At 36.9% G+C, this 14442-nt stretch overlaps 3 protein-coding genes across 3 annotated transcripts; 1 reads left to right on the top strand and 2 right to left on the bottom strand.

The window, feature by feature from the left end:
• The first annotated feature begins 838 nt into the window (after positions 1-838).
• Positions 839-2506, top strand: LOC133285648 (uncharacterized). The gene is made up of 3 exons (XM_061482932.1): positions 839-1059; positions 1153-1682; positions 2501-2506. The coding sequence occupies exons 1-3, from the start codon at positions 1050-1052 to the stop codon at positions 2504-2506; spliced, it is 546 nt and encodes a 181-aa protein (XP_061338916.1). The 5' UTR covers positions 839-1049.
• Positions 2507-2694: 188 nt separating this feature from the next.
• Positions 2695-3325, bottom strand: LOC133284980 (uncharacterized). The gene is made up of 2 exons (XM_061482157.1): positions 3230-3325; positions 2695-3137 (listed from the first exon to the last, which is right to left on the bottom strand). The coding sequence occupies exons 1-2, from the start codon at positions 3246-3248 to the stop codon at positions 2788-2790; spliced, it is 369 nt and encodes a 122-aa protein (XP_061338141.1). The 5' UTR covers positions 3249-3325; the 3' UTR covers positions 2695-2787.
• A 6570-nt stretch (positions 3326-9895) lies between these two features.
• Positions 9896-11641, bottom strand: LOC133285563 (B3 domain-containing transcription factor VRN1-like). The gene is made up of 4 exons (XM_061482843.1): positions 11578-11641; positions 10906-11424; positions 10274-10419; positions 9896-10144 (listed from the first exon to the last, which is right to left on the bottom strand). The coding sequence occupies exons 1-4, from the start codon at positions 11639-11641 to the stop codon at positions 9896-9898; spliced, it is 978 nt and encodes a 325-aa protein (XP_061338827.1).
• Between the last annotated feature and the right edge of the window lie 2801 nt (positions 11642-14442).

The raw sequence follows: 14442 nt of genomic DNA, 5'->3' as shown, positions 1-14442 counted from the left end.
AGATCCTATATGGCGATGATGACTTGCACGGAGGTTGGAAGTTAGGAGATCCGTTATTTGTGCAACAAGAATTTGGGTCCAAACCAGAATTGCAACATGCAAGATACATTGTAATTGAGACAGCCATAGTTGAAAAAAGCGACGAGTCAAGATTTGTTATGAAGTGTAAAAACCATTTTTCCCTGGTATATGAGGGCAATTAAGCCGAAGAAGGGAGCTAACTGGGTGGTAAATGGGGTCAAGGTCACACATGCCTAAATCAAGGCCTAGCACAGGATCATAGACAGTTGGATTCAAATGTCATTTGTGCGGCTATAATGAGTATGATTCTACTGTTTATTTAATGATTCAGATTAATTGAGAATATGGTAAAGTTAATTTTTTTTTCCAGATATGTTAAAGATCCATCCACAAGACCAGCTCTGATACAGGAGAGGATACAGGAACATATGGATACAACATAACGTACAGGCAAAAATGAAGGCCATCGTTAAGTTGTTTGGTGACTGGGAGAAATCGTACGCATTCTTGCCAAATTGGCTGAAGTATATGACGGACACCAATGCATTGAAGCATTCAAACACTGCAAGCCTATAATTCAAATTGACGGCACTCATCTGTATGGGAAGTACAGAGGTACTCTATTGATTGCAACATCTCAGGATGGAGATGGATTTCTGCTCCCTATTGCCTTTGCTGTTGTTCCTCCAGGTGAGTAAATAATTTTGCTTTGGGGTATGTGAAAGCATGTGACCCTTCTTTGCCACTTCATACTGTAAATAATTTCTGAGCTCATCCCTATTGACTTTGTTGTTGTTCCTCCAGGTGAGAGGTTGGATGATTGGTCCTGGTTTCTTAGCCTTTTACGTTTTCATGTCACACATAGGCATGGTATTTGTCTAATATCCGATCGTCATCGAAGCATCATAAGGGCGGTGAAAGACCACGGAGGGTGGCAGCCTCCATATGCTTATCATGTATTTTGTCTACGTCACATCGGAAGCAACTTCAATACCCGTTTTAGGAATGTGGAATTGAAGAAAACGTTGATGAAATTAGGTAATGTACGGTATAATTACTCACATTTTCAACCATTTGAAGAAAACGTTGATGAAATTCACTAACCAATGCATATGTCATGGTTTTTTGCAGGGTACACATGTTCAAAGATAAATTTCGACATTAGGTACAAGGAATTTATCGAGAACAATCCTGAAGTTGCTTCATGGTTGGATGCGATTCCGAAAGAGCAATGGTGCAGGTCGTATGATGAGACAGGACGTAGGTTTGGTCATATGACAACTAACCTATCTGAGTGTGTGAATAAGGTGCTTCGTGGAGCACGAAATCTGCCTATATCTGCATTGGTCAAGATGACATTCAGTAGACTCGTTGAGTATTTCGTCAAGAGACGTGAAGGGATTGAAAAAGATATCTCACAAGGTTGGATAATTTCAAAGAAGGTTGAGGCAGCGTTGCAAAAAAATGATGAATTGGCTGGCACTTATCGTGTGAGGATATATGATAGTGACCTGTTATTGTTTGAGGTTGAGGATGCCTACAATCAATCTACACACGAGGTCGGTGACATCATGAGAGTGGACTTAATCAATCGTACATGTCAGTGTGGTAGGTTTACAGCAAGGAGGTATCCCTGCAGTCATGTATTAGCAGTTTGCAAGGTAGCCAAGCTAAACCATTATGATTATGTGGATCATGTTTTCAAAATTCCAACCATTGCTAAAGTATATGCTGCACACTGGTTTCCTATTGGCAATGAATTGTTGATTCCATCCGTTGTTGGGCCTACTGTAATTCCGGATGCTCAGTTGGTACGTGCAAAAGGAAGACCAAAGTCTTCAAGGATTCAGAATGAGATGGATTGGGTTGAGTCTCAACCCTCTAGCAGTCAGAGCAGATGTAAGCATTGCAAGCAAGTTGGACATAACATTCGTACATGTCCATTGAGACTATGACAAGCATGATTACGTATTGTTTTTGTGTAGTACTTTGTTTTGTAATGACAATCACTTTACGTATTGTTTTGTTTCCTTGTACCCTAAACTTTATCTTGTATTAGTTATGTATTGTGTTGTTGAAATGTATTGTTGAACTGTATTCTTGTGTTGTTGAAATGTATTGTTGAAATGTATCCGTTAAGTTTAGCGAGTCACTCGTTCCGTATTGTGCAATCCGAATGTCTACCATACCCATTTACCCCTTCCCCGAGTCAGTTAAGGTTATTGTATTACACATCAATTACCAAGATGCTAACAAAATGGATTGAACAGCACCTGCTGCTGCATCTGCAACTGGTCTACCCGGGTAACTCGTAATGATATACCCGAGTACATCCTACCCGGGTAGACTATTCGTGGTACCCGGGTAGACCAGTTGCAGATGCTGTTGCAGATGCTGTTTTGGCAATTTTTGTTGCATTTTGGTAATTGTTGTGCAATACCTACATACGGTATGACTTGGGGGTGGATTGATTTCGTAGAAATAGGATGCAGTAATCAAGATGTGCGCCAATCAAAGTTGAACATGAATATTAAAGTACTTTGGGTTGAATTGATTTCCAAATTAATTATGACAATATTAATGCAAGGTCCCATACTAATGCATAGAACCAACAAGTCTGAACGTGCGCAAAACGAAAATTTCATTCATTCAAATTTTGAACATCCAGTACAAAAACATCCATGCAATGTAGGTAAAGTTCCTAAATGTACCAAAATGACTACATTACATCAAACTAAATCAATGATATGAAACCCTATGGACACACTAATCCGATGCCGTGTCCTCCCCATTCTCTTCATCCGATTGTGTGTCATCCCCATTGTCATCATCCTCCTCCTCCTCCTCCTGAGTATGGGCACCCTCGCCAATTAAACCCTCCAAGCGTGAAACCCTTGTGTCCAACCGTGCAACCCTTGTGTCCATCTGGTTTCGCCACTTGCTCGTGCTCTGTCTATATCCTCTAAAGTCAGTAGTCAGATCATATAAGGATGCCATGACATGATCAAGTGTCCATCCACCCTCAGGAGGAGCTGGTGGTCGCCGACTGCGGGTGGGACGTGTCGGTCTGACATCAACCTCAGCAACGCCATCATCATCGTCATCATCATCAAGGCCTACATCATAAACCATGAAAAACAAACTTCAATACCACATTAAAAATTAAACAACACAAAATTGCATAAACTCATAAAGACCAACACATCACCTGCAGGTGCATCCTCCATCTCAGCATCGTGGTGGAATGGGATCTCAGGTGGTTCTGGTGCCTTCTTCCACGTCCAGATACCCGCTCTGTTCGGTAGGATCCCACACTGCTTCAGGAGCCTCTCACCAAATATAGCATTCCAGCCTCTGGCGGTCTTCAAGGTCTCTGTTGCCATAGGCACTCCAAATCTATGCAGAATCTTCTGCACCAGAAATGCAAAAGGCAATTCAGCCTTCTTTGACTTGGCTGCCTTCCACATTAGTATGCATATGTAATGCCTCCAGTTCACCTGCTGACTGTGAAGGAGGGCCCACAGGATGACAAAGTCCCCTTCCAGCACCTTTGAGTGATTATGCGGGCGCTGGAAAATAATACGTGTCACCACATAATGAAGAATGCGAGCAGAAACTGACAAGTTGCTAACAGGATAATGAGCAAAATGACCGGGCTCAGCGTCTGCCCTCCTAGTCTCTGTAACAATGGTCTCCCGGTTATAATCACCAAATATATGATGGCTGTCTCCATCATATAGTGCTGCTCCTGTGACACCATCAAAATCGAACCCCAGTAGCTCCGTCCAGATAGGAGCAGTCATGATGATATCAATCCCGCAGACACGGGAAGTCAGCTCGCCTTGCGAGTAGCCAAGGTTCTGGTAGAAGGCTCTTACCATAACCTCCGAGTATGGGCACCGCATCTCCGCCAGGTGAAGTAAATGTGTCTGCTCAAGAAGCGGCACGATGTCAAAACGCTCTAGGTTGAAGAATGCCGAATCCAGTGATTTCGGTTCGCAGATCTTCCGGGTCATGAAAAACTTCACGAACTTCTCGTGTGAAGGAATGTCATCCTCAAACAAATATCCGAACGTCAAGTCCGGAGCCTGACTCGAAGCAGCCTGGGGCTGAGAGGATGACGACTCTTGGTTCTTCTCTCGGAATGGGTCACTGGCAGCTTTGAAACGCGTCGAGAGGTCATTGTGTCACACTATTAAACTGAAAAAATAACCAAAATCAGAAATTAGATACATGTTAGGGTTAGGGTTAGGGTTAGGGTTAGATTCAGGGTTAGGGTTAGGGTTAGGGTAAGCGTATGACATACAAATTGATAAAATAATTCGGACAGAATCAAATGATATAAACGAAAATACAATGAATCAGAACAGAAATCATAACATAATTGAAAAAACTGAAAAAAAAATGCATCTTTGATCGATTTCAATCGGTAGAAGGCAGAGAGGTTGCAAGGTCCGCGAATGATGATCACAAACAAGACGAATTAGTGCAAGATTATGCCTGAAATCGCTCAAGATGACACTCCTCCAGCAGCTCTACTCGGGTACCCCTTTTGTGGGTTTTCGAAATGGGGCTGCTGGGGTATTTTAAAACCCTACCGTCGATGTTTACCCGGGTACACTGCTCCGTACCCGGGTAAATAATTCAAACATTTTCCCAGATTCAAGAACTCTACCCGGGTACACCCCTACATACTCGGGTAGATAAAAAGTTTCAAAATTTACCCGGGTAGGTAATGGTGTACCCGGGTAAGCTTCGTGGTCAACGGTCAAACAGGGGCAGATTGGTGTTATGTTTGTTGGGAAGGGTAAATTTTCGAAATAGTTTTGAATGAGGGGCAATTTGGTAATTAATTATTAATTAAGGGGCATAAGGGTCAAAAAGCCGTGTATCCGGGGATATATAGCATTTTTTGTTGTAGCGAGTAGACAACACTACAACATTAAGTGGTAAAACATGAAACAAATTAAAAAACAAAATCTCTGCACATAAGCTGCTGGTTCACATATTAACGCATTATGGAAAAAGTGTTTGTCGTTTTAAATGACATAAAGTTATGTCATTTTAAGAGAGAGACAGAGACAGAAAAAAAAAATTATTTAAATTTTAAATTATAAAAAACCACTCACTTTCTCTCTCTCATGATTTCCATTTTTCTGTGTCTATCTCTCTCTCAAAATGACATAACTTATGTTATTTAAAATAACAAACACCGAACTCACGGATTAATAACAGTACAAGGTCGATTTTACCAAAAGGGGTAACACATCTTCTCAAAATTACTTGGTTTAAGTGCTCCTCATGGATTGCCTAAGTGTGGCCTCTGAAAATATGAACATCAAACACACAATCTTCTCCATTAATGAGCTCTAAGATACAAATATCTCCACCTTGCAATTTGCTTTCTTTAGCAAAATGGAACCAACCACTGGAGAGTCGTGCTGCATAATCTTGTTGACGGTAGAGCAACTTTACTGGCCACAACTTCTTCCCAAACTGTATCATCACATTCTGCTGTGTCTTTTTTACATAATTTCTGAGGAAGACATTTGATACGCACTGCATTGTGTTATATTTTCATCGTCATCAGAATAGAGCCTTACAGTTTGTGAAAGTACAATAATAACTGCAAGATAGCATGATATAAAAGTTTTCACTCAAATAAATGTCTGCTTAACTTTTACTTACTGGTCTGCTTTGCCTTAGAAAACTTTGCCTCATACTGATTATGAAAAAGGGATTTTTTGAGGTGAACTTCTTAGCTTCTTCTACAGCTTCGGTTGTCCCGGGGCAGGGAGTAATCAAAGAGTGAAGTTCTTTTGCTTGCATTCCCACCTGTGACATGCCAACAAAAACATTTAGTTTAAGCATGCACTATGCAGCAGCATTTTGAAGATAGGCCTAGGAATTTTCTGCAAATCATGATGGTATATTCTGGTTTTGATGGAAAAACCTAGACTTTAAATCTCTGTTTCAACCACAAGAGATTTAATAACTAATTCATAGCTAGATATGATGTATTTAACAAATGCTCACCAAGGAATATACGACAAGCATAAAAGATTGATTTTCATATATGAAAGTTGTGGTTTGATTTGAATCTTAGTAATATTAGTAGAAGTTTCCTGTTGAACACGGTGATAACTTACACCACAGATATCCTTTGTAAAAAATTCAACATATCCAAAGAATAACATGAGTGTATTATGCATTTAACATCAAAAAGTCAATTGAACTCAGTAAATGAAAGGATGATCTGATCATGAAATACATACCATCCAACTCTTGCTTGATAGATGCAATTATTGGCATCTCAAAGATTGTTACTTCAGATTGACTACCTTTAGTTTGGAGATGGTGAAGCAAGTTTCTTGGATTGGGGCTTCTTTCATAATCTCTAGATATGACAGTTCTTGATTTCTTACTTGTTGGATGAGATGACAACGGTGATTTCAGTCTTTTCTTCTGACATGAAGGTAGCTCATTCAAAATTTCAACTGAATCTTCCATGATATGGCCATGGAAAGGATAGTCTATTTCAAGAGCACTCATGTCAAATATGTGAACCTCAATATGAGAAGAATTTTTCTCGTATTCAAACACTACTAAATGCCCATGATCTAGGGAGTAATATCTAGCAAATTCTTTCCATCCCTTTTCAAACAAAATGTCATCACCATGTTTAGTCCAATATACTTTCCATTCACTGCCATCTGGGGGTTTGAGAAACATTGGGTTTGGCAGACCACCACCATATCTTCTTGTGAAATTGTTTGGGATCTTCTGCAACAAACCTGGTTTTAGTAAGAAATTCAAGAATGACAGAGATTTAACATGTACTGATGATTATATGCTCCTCTACTTGTGTTTTCCTAATCATGCTGATATCCAATCTGTTAAGATTGATTCTGCTTAGTTGGTTAGAGTGATAACCAAGATACTTTCCTCTACTCTTTTCTCTTCTCTGTTCTTCAGTAATGGTCTGATACTTTGGCATGTCTTTATGATATTTCCTAATTGACACACTTAGAAATTAGAGATTTGTGTGAAAATTTTCGTGTGTCTAATCAGATCATTCGCACTCTACATTTATTAATGAGAATACATTACAATAACTACATTTGATCTATTTAATCCTAATCAGATTCTAATAAGTTACAATCAGATACTAATTAACTATTATATCAATACTCTTAACACTCCCCCTCAAGCTGGTGCTTCTATGTCATATGTGCTGATGGTACCAGAAATTGATTGTTTAGAAAAATGGAGACTTAGCTCCTTGTACAATACAATAACCAAAAAAAGGAGAAAAGTTACAGGACTTGCAGTAACTACGAATTTCTCAAAATTTGACATGTGGCATTTTTGGTTCTGACGTGGCATATTTCTCTACACTGTGTATCGAATTACTTGCATGCATAATTCGCTACACTGTGTAGCGAATTATGCCACGTGACATTTTGGCAAAGCTTACTGTTAGCGTGGAAGTCTGGTAATTTTTTTGTCCAAGCGTGGCACTTTAGTCACTGTCCCCCAAGCAGACTCAATCAGACCCAAACTACTCCCTCTAGCTACTGAAACAACCTATCAGTGGCTATACCCTTTAGTAAGATAATTCTTCTCCCCCATTTCCAATCTCATAACTACCTTTATATCATTCCTCCTTTTTTTCTCCTCTTCATCTCTACTATCTCCTATTTGCTCTTCCCCATTCATTGCTTGCCATGTAGCATCTTTTATAACTAACTTTTCACTTCTTCTTTTTTCCCTCCCCTCATTTATATTCAACAAGTTATTGTGATTCCCTCCTTCAATTCCCCCACAGGCCTTCATTTAATACACCTCTTTAAAAGGCTTGATAGTGCCCATCATTTGCCAATCTTATCACAAAGATAGTTCACTTGGGGACCTTGAAGAGCTTTAGTGAAAATATTTGCAAGTAGATCAATGGAATTAATAAATATTGTTTTAATCTCTCTAAATTGGATCTTCTCTCGAATAAAATAACAACCAATCTCAATATTTTTGGTTCTTTCATGGAAGACTGGATTTAAATATCTCATAAATGCTCAACTCTTTAATCAACTACTTTAATCAAATAGCTCATAAATTGCAGTTCCCATTGTTAAATATATAGCTTCTACATTTTGGTGGCCCCGTTTTGCTATGGTGTGATACCATTGAGATGGCCTTATCATGGCCACTACCTTCAAATATTGACACAGCTGTTGGTGTTGTGTCTGCGTGACCCCAAAATCACATGTTCGATTCATGCAACCAGCAAATGCAAGGTAAGGGATACAATAGGTCTCACCTTTTCCTAGACCCTAAACATTGTTAGTGCACTTTTAATACACACTGAGTCAAGTGGGTATATTCAAGACCATGCATTCTGATTCAGCAGTGATAATTGCAATTTGCAAACACACACTTGAGGAGCCAACTATACCGCTAAAGAAATCAACTAACACTCCCCACTTACCCAAAGTTCAAATGGTGTAGAAAATCAAGGTGAAAACAAACAATGGATGTGCATGGCTATGTAATGAGCATTCTCTCCTTCTGTCTCACCCCATAGTAAGAATCCCAAAGAAAAAGGCAGAGAGCAATAGAGAGGTCCAGACATTTGATGATGCATTAGCTAATGTTTCATAATGGAATGAAAAGAGAAAACAGAGTGAGAAGAGGAGACGAAGGTAAGAAAATGCTTACAAGATTTCCATCTTCCACACTTCTTCTGAGAATAATCTTAAAGAAATTCCATTTTTTCTTCGTCAAAAGAACCAATTCAACTCTAAAGCTTTTAAACTATTAGATAAAAGATTACATTAATGATTTTATATATTTCTAACACGCCGGAAGCCCACTAAGCTTAAGGGGTAAATAATGCACAGTCTCACTTATTTGTGTTAAAAAACTCCACATGACTTAATTATTTATTAATTAAATAAGACAGTGAGTATCGAACCGTAACACTGAGATTACATTATTAGTTTTATATATCTTTAACGTAATCCTTTTTGTACTCCTTTTTGTATTCTCAAGTTGTGTTTATAAGCATATATTCACTCTTTGGGCCACATAGCCCTCTTTGTTTTTCCCTCTATGTTTACACGACAAAAGTTTTATGAGCCTAAAAATAATATTGTTTTATAAAAATAATAAAATAAATATGCTTCATGAAAAATAAGTTCCATATCAATCAAATCTAATAACTGTCAAATAGGCATTTTTTGCTATCAAATAGTGAAGAATCATTCATGCTTCCAAATCTAATCATACTAAATAATAATATCTCATTCATGAAAATTAGTTGATATGCATGCTATTCAGTCAATTTATCGATTCCATGGATGAATATAAACTATCAGCTCTTATTAATGGTGTACCGGATTTCACGAACATAAACTCTACTTATACAGTGCTATGCACATGTATAGACCACGTGCGGTTTTTTGTATGTGTAAAAGGAAAACTGTCTGCGGCTATATTGTCATGGAAAATGTTTTTGTTATGTAACATAACATAAAAACAAACTTCCTACTCTCACAAAAGAAAGAGAGAGAAGAGAGAATAAGAGAAAGAGAAAAAAGTTAAAGTGGGTCTCATATAAAATTTGTGTGTGTACGAAGATAGTTTTATGTAATGTAACATAATAAAAATAAACCCCGTTTGTTATTTTCTTGAAGTGAGTAGGCAAAACAACAAGAAGAAGTGGTAAAACAAGAAACAAGACTACAACTTTGAATCCCAGCATATATATTATTGGTTCATATATTAAAGGATTAACAACAATACAAGGTCGACTTTAGCAAGAGGGATAATACACCTTTTGCAAAATTACTCAGTTTAAGAGCTCCCACAGGATTGCCTATATGTGGCCTCTGAAAATATGAACATCAAACACACACTCTTCTCTATTAATGAGTTCAAAGATACAAATATCTCCAACTCGCAATTTGCTTTCTTCAGCAAAAAGGTGCCAACCACAGGCAAAACTGACCACACTTCTTATTGGATAATGGAGCAACCTTACAGGCCACAACTTCTTCCCAAACTGTATCATCACATTCTGCATGTTCTTTTGTACATACTTTCTGGCGAAGGCATATGGTATACTCTGCATTGTGTTATATTTTCATCATTGTCAGAATAGAGCCTAACAATTTCTGAAAGTACAATAATACCAGCAAGCTGGCATCATATAAAAACTCATACTCAAATAAATGTCTGCTTAACTTGTACTTACTGGTCTGCTTTTGCTCACATAACTTTGCCTTATATTGATTATGAAAAAGGGATTTTCTGAGGTGAACTTCTTAGCTTCTTCTAGAGCTCCGGTTGTCCCAGGGCAGGGAGTAATCAACAGTGAAGTTCTTTTGCTTGCATTCCCACCTGTGACATGCCAACAAAAACATTTAGTTTAAGCATGCACTATGCAGCAGCATTTAGAAGATAGCCCCTTGCATTTTCTGCAAATCATGATGGTATATTATGGTTTTGATAGAAAAACCAAAATTTTTAATCTGATTCAACCTCAAGATAAGAAATTATCTGTTCATAAAAAACTAAAACATAAAAGTAAAAATAAAATCTAAATCATAATTACATATGATGTATTTATCAAATGCACACCAAGGAATATATGACAAGCATAAAAGATGGATTTTTATATCTTAAAATTGTGGTTTTATTCAAAGCGTAGTAATTTAGTATAAGTTTCCTGTTCAACTTTTAGGCACAAAGTGATAAACTTACACCACAGATACCCTCTTCGAAAATTTAAACATATCCTCATAATAACATGGGTATGTTATGCATTTAACCTCAAGAAGTCAATTGAATCCACTAAATGAAATGATCTGATCTTGAAATACATACCATCCAACTCTTGCTTGACAGATGCAGTTATTGGCATCTCAAAGTTTGTTGCTTCAGATTGACTACCTTTAGTTTGGACATGCGGAAGAAAATTTTGCGGTTTGGGGCTTCTTTCATCGTCTCTAGCTATGCCAGTTCTCGATTTCTTACTTGTTGGACAAGATGACATTGGTGATTTCAGTCTTTTCTTCTGACATGGAGGTTGCTCATTCAAAATTTCAACTGAATCATCAACGATATGGTCATGGAAAGGATAGTCTATTTCAAGGGCATTCTTGTCAAATATGTGTACCTCAATATGAGAAGAATTTTTCTCATATTCAAACACTACTAAATGCCCATGATCGAGGGAGTAATATCTAGCAAATTCTGCCCAACCCTTTTCAAGCAAAATTTGACCATCATGTTTAGTCCAATATACTTTCCATTCAGTGCCGTCTGGGGGTTTGAGAAACATTGGGTTTGGCAGACCACCACCATATCTCCTTGTGAAATTGTTCGGGATCTTCTGCAACGAACCTGGTGTTAGTAAGCATCATGACATTCAAGCATAACAGATTTAGCATGTACTGATGATTATTTGCTTCTCTACTTGTGTTTTCCTATTCTCAAACACATGCTGATAGCCTAATCTGTTAAGATTTATTGTAATGAGTTAGTTAGGTTGATAACCAAGCTTTTTTTCTCTACCCTTTTCTCTTCTCTGTTCTTCAGCAATGGTCTGATACTTTGGCATGCCTTTTTGATATTTCCTAATTAATACACATAGAAATTAGAGATTTGAGTGAAAATTGTTGTGTGCCTAATCAGACCACAGGAACTCTACATATATATCAATGAGAATGCATTACAATAACTACAATTGATCTATTTAATCCTAATCGGATTCTAATAAGTTACAATCATATACTAATTAAATATTTTAACAATATTCTAACACTTCCCCTCGCGCCGCTGCATATGCCATATGTGCCAAGCTTGCCACATATATAGTTGACTAGGTGACCTCTAAAAGTTTTAGTTAAAATATCATAAAGTTGATCATAAGAGTTAACAAATATGTTTCAATCTGCCCAGACTGAATCTTCTTTCGGATAAAATGGCAATCAATCTGAATGTGTTTGGTTCTTTAATGGAAAACTTGATTTAAGGATATCTGTAATGATGCTTGATTGTCCCATATCAGTTTTACCAGCCATCATTCACAAATTGGGGTTCACAATGCTCAATATGAAACTTTTGCATTTGAACTGGCCACTACGGTTTGCTATGGTGTAATAGCTTTTGACATGGCTTTCTCATACTCTTCAAATTTTGACACAACACATTCATGTGACCCGAAAATCACATGTTTGAGTCATGTAATCAACAAATGCAAGATAAGGCTGTCTAGTATGGACTCATACTATAGGTCTCACACACTCTCCTTTCCCTATACCCTAAGCATAGTTAGTTCACTTTTGATACACACACATGAATCATGTGGAGGTATATTCAAGACCCTGCATTCTGATCCAGCAGTGACTTACACGAAGGACCCAAGTACACAGCTAAAGAAATCAACTTATCCCCACTAACCCCAAGATGAAATGATGTAGAAAACCTAAGATGAAAAAGGACCCATGTATGTGTATGACTCTGTAATTAGCATTCTCTCCCTCTCTCACACAATAACAAATCACAGAGAAAAAGGCAGAGAGCTACAGAGAGACATTTGATGCATTAGCTAATATTACCAAATGGAATGAAAAGAGAAAATACGGTGTGAAGAGATGAAAGTAAGAAAATGCTTACAAGATTTCCATCTTCCAGACTTTTAGTGAGAATTGTGTTCGGTAGAAGAGAAATTTTTTGGTGACCGGGAATCATGATTAACGAGAATTCAGTAGAAATTGAGTTTACTTGGAATCTTACGAAAGATGTGTTTGGTTCGCCAAAATATTACCGGGAATATTGGGTAAAAATTACTGATTCCATATTTGGTTTAGAACGAAATATGACTTGGAATATGAGGTTATTTTACAAAAATAACCCCAAACTATTTTTACTTTTGTAATTGATAGATTGGGTCTAGATTTTTATGTGTATTGGGTATTTTTATCTCAAAATTTATTGTTGTGCTTTCCTTTTACTTGGTATTCTGATTGGTATTCTGAATTACCATATTATTTTTGGTAATCTGAATAGTGACTTTTCTTTATAAATCAAATTATCGGTAATCCTTAGATATCTAGGAATCGTAATTTATTCCTTCTACCAAACGTAGTAATTACATTTACCAAAGAAAAATTACCGGTAATCCTCTCCAAAAACTTGAACCAAACACCCTAAAGAAACGGATCGTAGTCACTGAAGAATGCTTATTTGGTTGGTTGTAAGGGGAAGTCAAGGTTGCCATTGTTGACACATAAAAAGCTGTGTCCCTTTGACACATAAAAAGCTGTGTCCCTTCAGAACATAATCTAGCTTTATTGGGGAAAAATCTACATACGTGCATTCCTAATTAATTTTTATTGCGATATGTAGGCAGATCATATGGTCCTAAAAATTTGTACATGATCAGCTTATGTATTTTAGTAAAAATGAAGTAGAGATATATTGAACTTTAGCACATTCATTGCACTGAAATTTTGTTCCCCTATTGGGCACTGGGTCCGAAGAATAGCATAAATTTTTAATTTTGTTCCTATATTGGGCACTGACTACGGAGAATAGCGTAAATGTTTAAATTTTAAACTTTGACATCAAATTATAACCGTTAATTTCTGTCAATTAATGATTATCATTTTCTCCAATCAAACTTATTAATTAATTATTAATTTTCAATAAATAATAATTGTTGATCATAAAAATTAATAGTTACAATTTGATGATGTCAAATAATTCTACCTATATATAGCAAAATGACTATGTACGAGAGTCCTTGTTTTCAGCTAGGAAGAAAGGGAAAACATTTTCTCTTTTTAAAAGAGAAATTTTTTCTTATATTAGTGACTCATAATATAAGTGGGGTCCACAAAATAGTGGAGAAAAAAAAATTTCAAGGTGGGACCCACTTATGCTATGAGTCACTGACATGAGAAAAATTTTCTCCTTAAAAAGGAGAAAATGTTTTCCAGGAAGACAAAACATATGTAGGGTTAGGGGTGTTAACGGGCCGAGCCGAGTCGAGCTTTGGTCTTAAAAGGCTAAGTCTGTGATTAAATGTGTCGGCCTTACCAAGCCTGTTACCTGTTACGAATATAATTATCGGCATGTGACCTGCCTTATTTACAAAACATAAAAGCCTGATTTGGCCTGTTAGCCTGTTAAAAAAAAATAAGACAATAAAAATTTATCCAAACAGAATATACAATCAACAACACTAGTAATTCCATAAATATTCATAAATTCAATGTATATCGAAACAACATAATATAGAACAAAATCATTCAAAAAGTCTATTTAACTAATAAAATAGGGGTGAAATGGATTGAGAGAAGAAAGAAGACTATTACAAATAGTATACAAAATATAAATAAAAATAAAAATTAATAT

The sequence above is a fragment of the Gastrolobium bilobum genome, unplaced genomic scaffold (assembly GCF_033153095.1).
Source record: "Gastrolobium bilobum isolate Gb01-03AN ecotype WA unplaced genomic scaffold, APGP_CSIRO_Gbil_v1 utg16346, whole genome shotgun sequence".
Classification (NCBI taxonomy): Eukaryota; Viridiplantae; Streptophyta; class Magnoliopsida; order Fabales; family Fabaceae; genus Gastrolobium; species Gastrolobium bilobum.
This window is presented reverse-complemented; position numbering and strand designations above follow the sequence as displayed.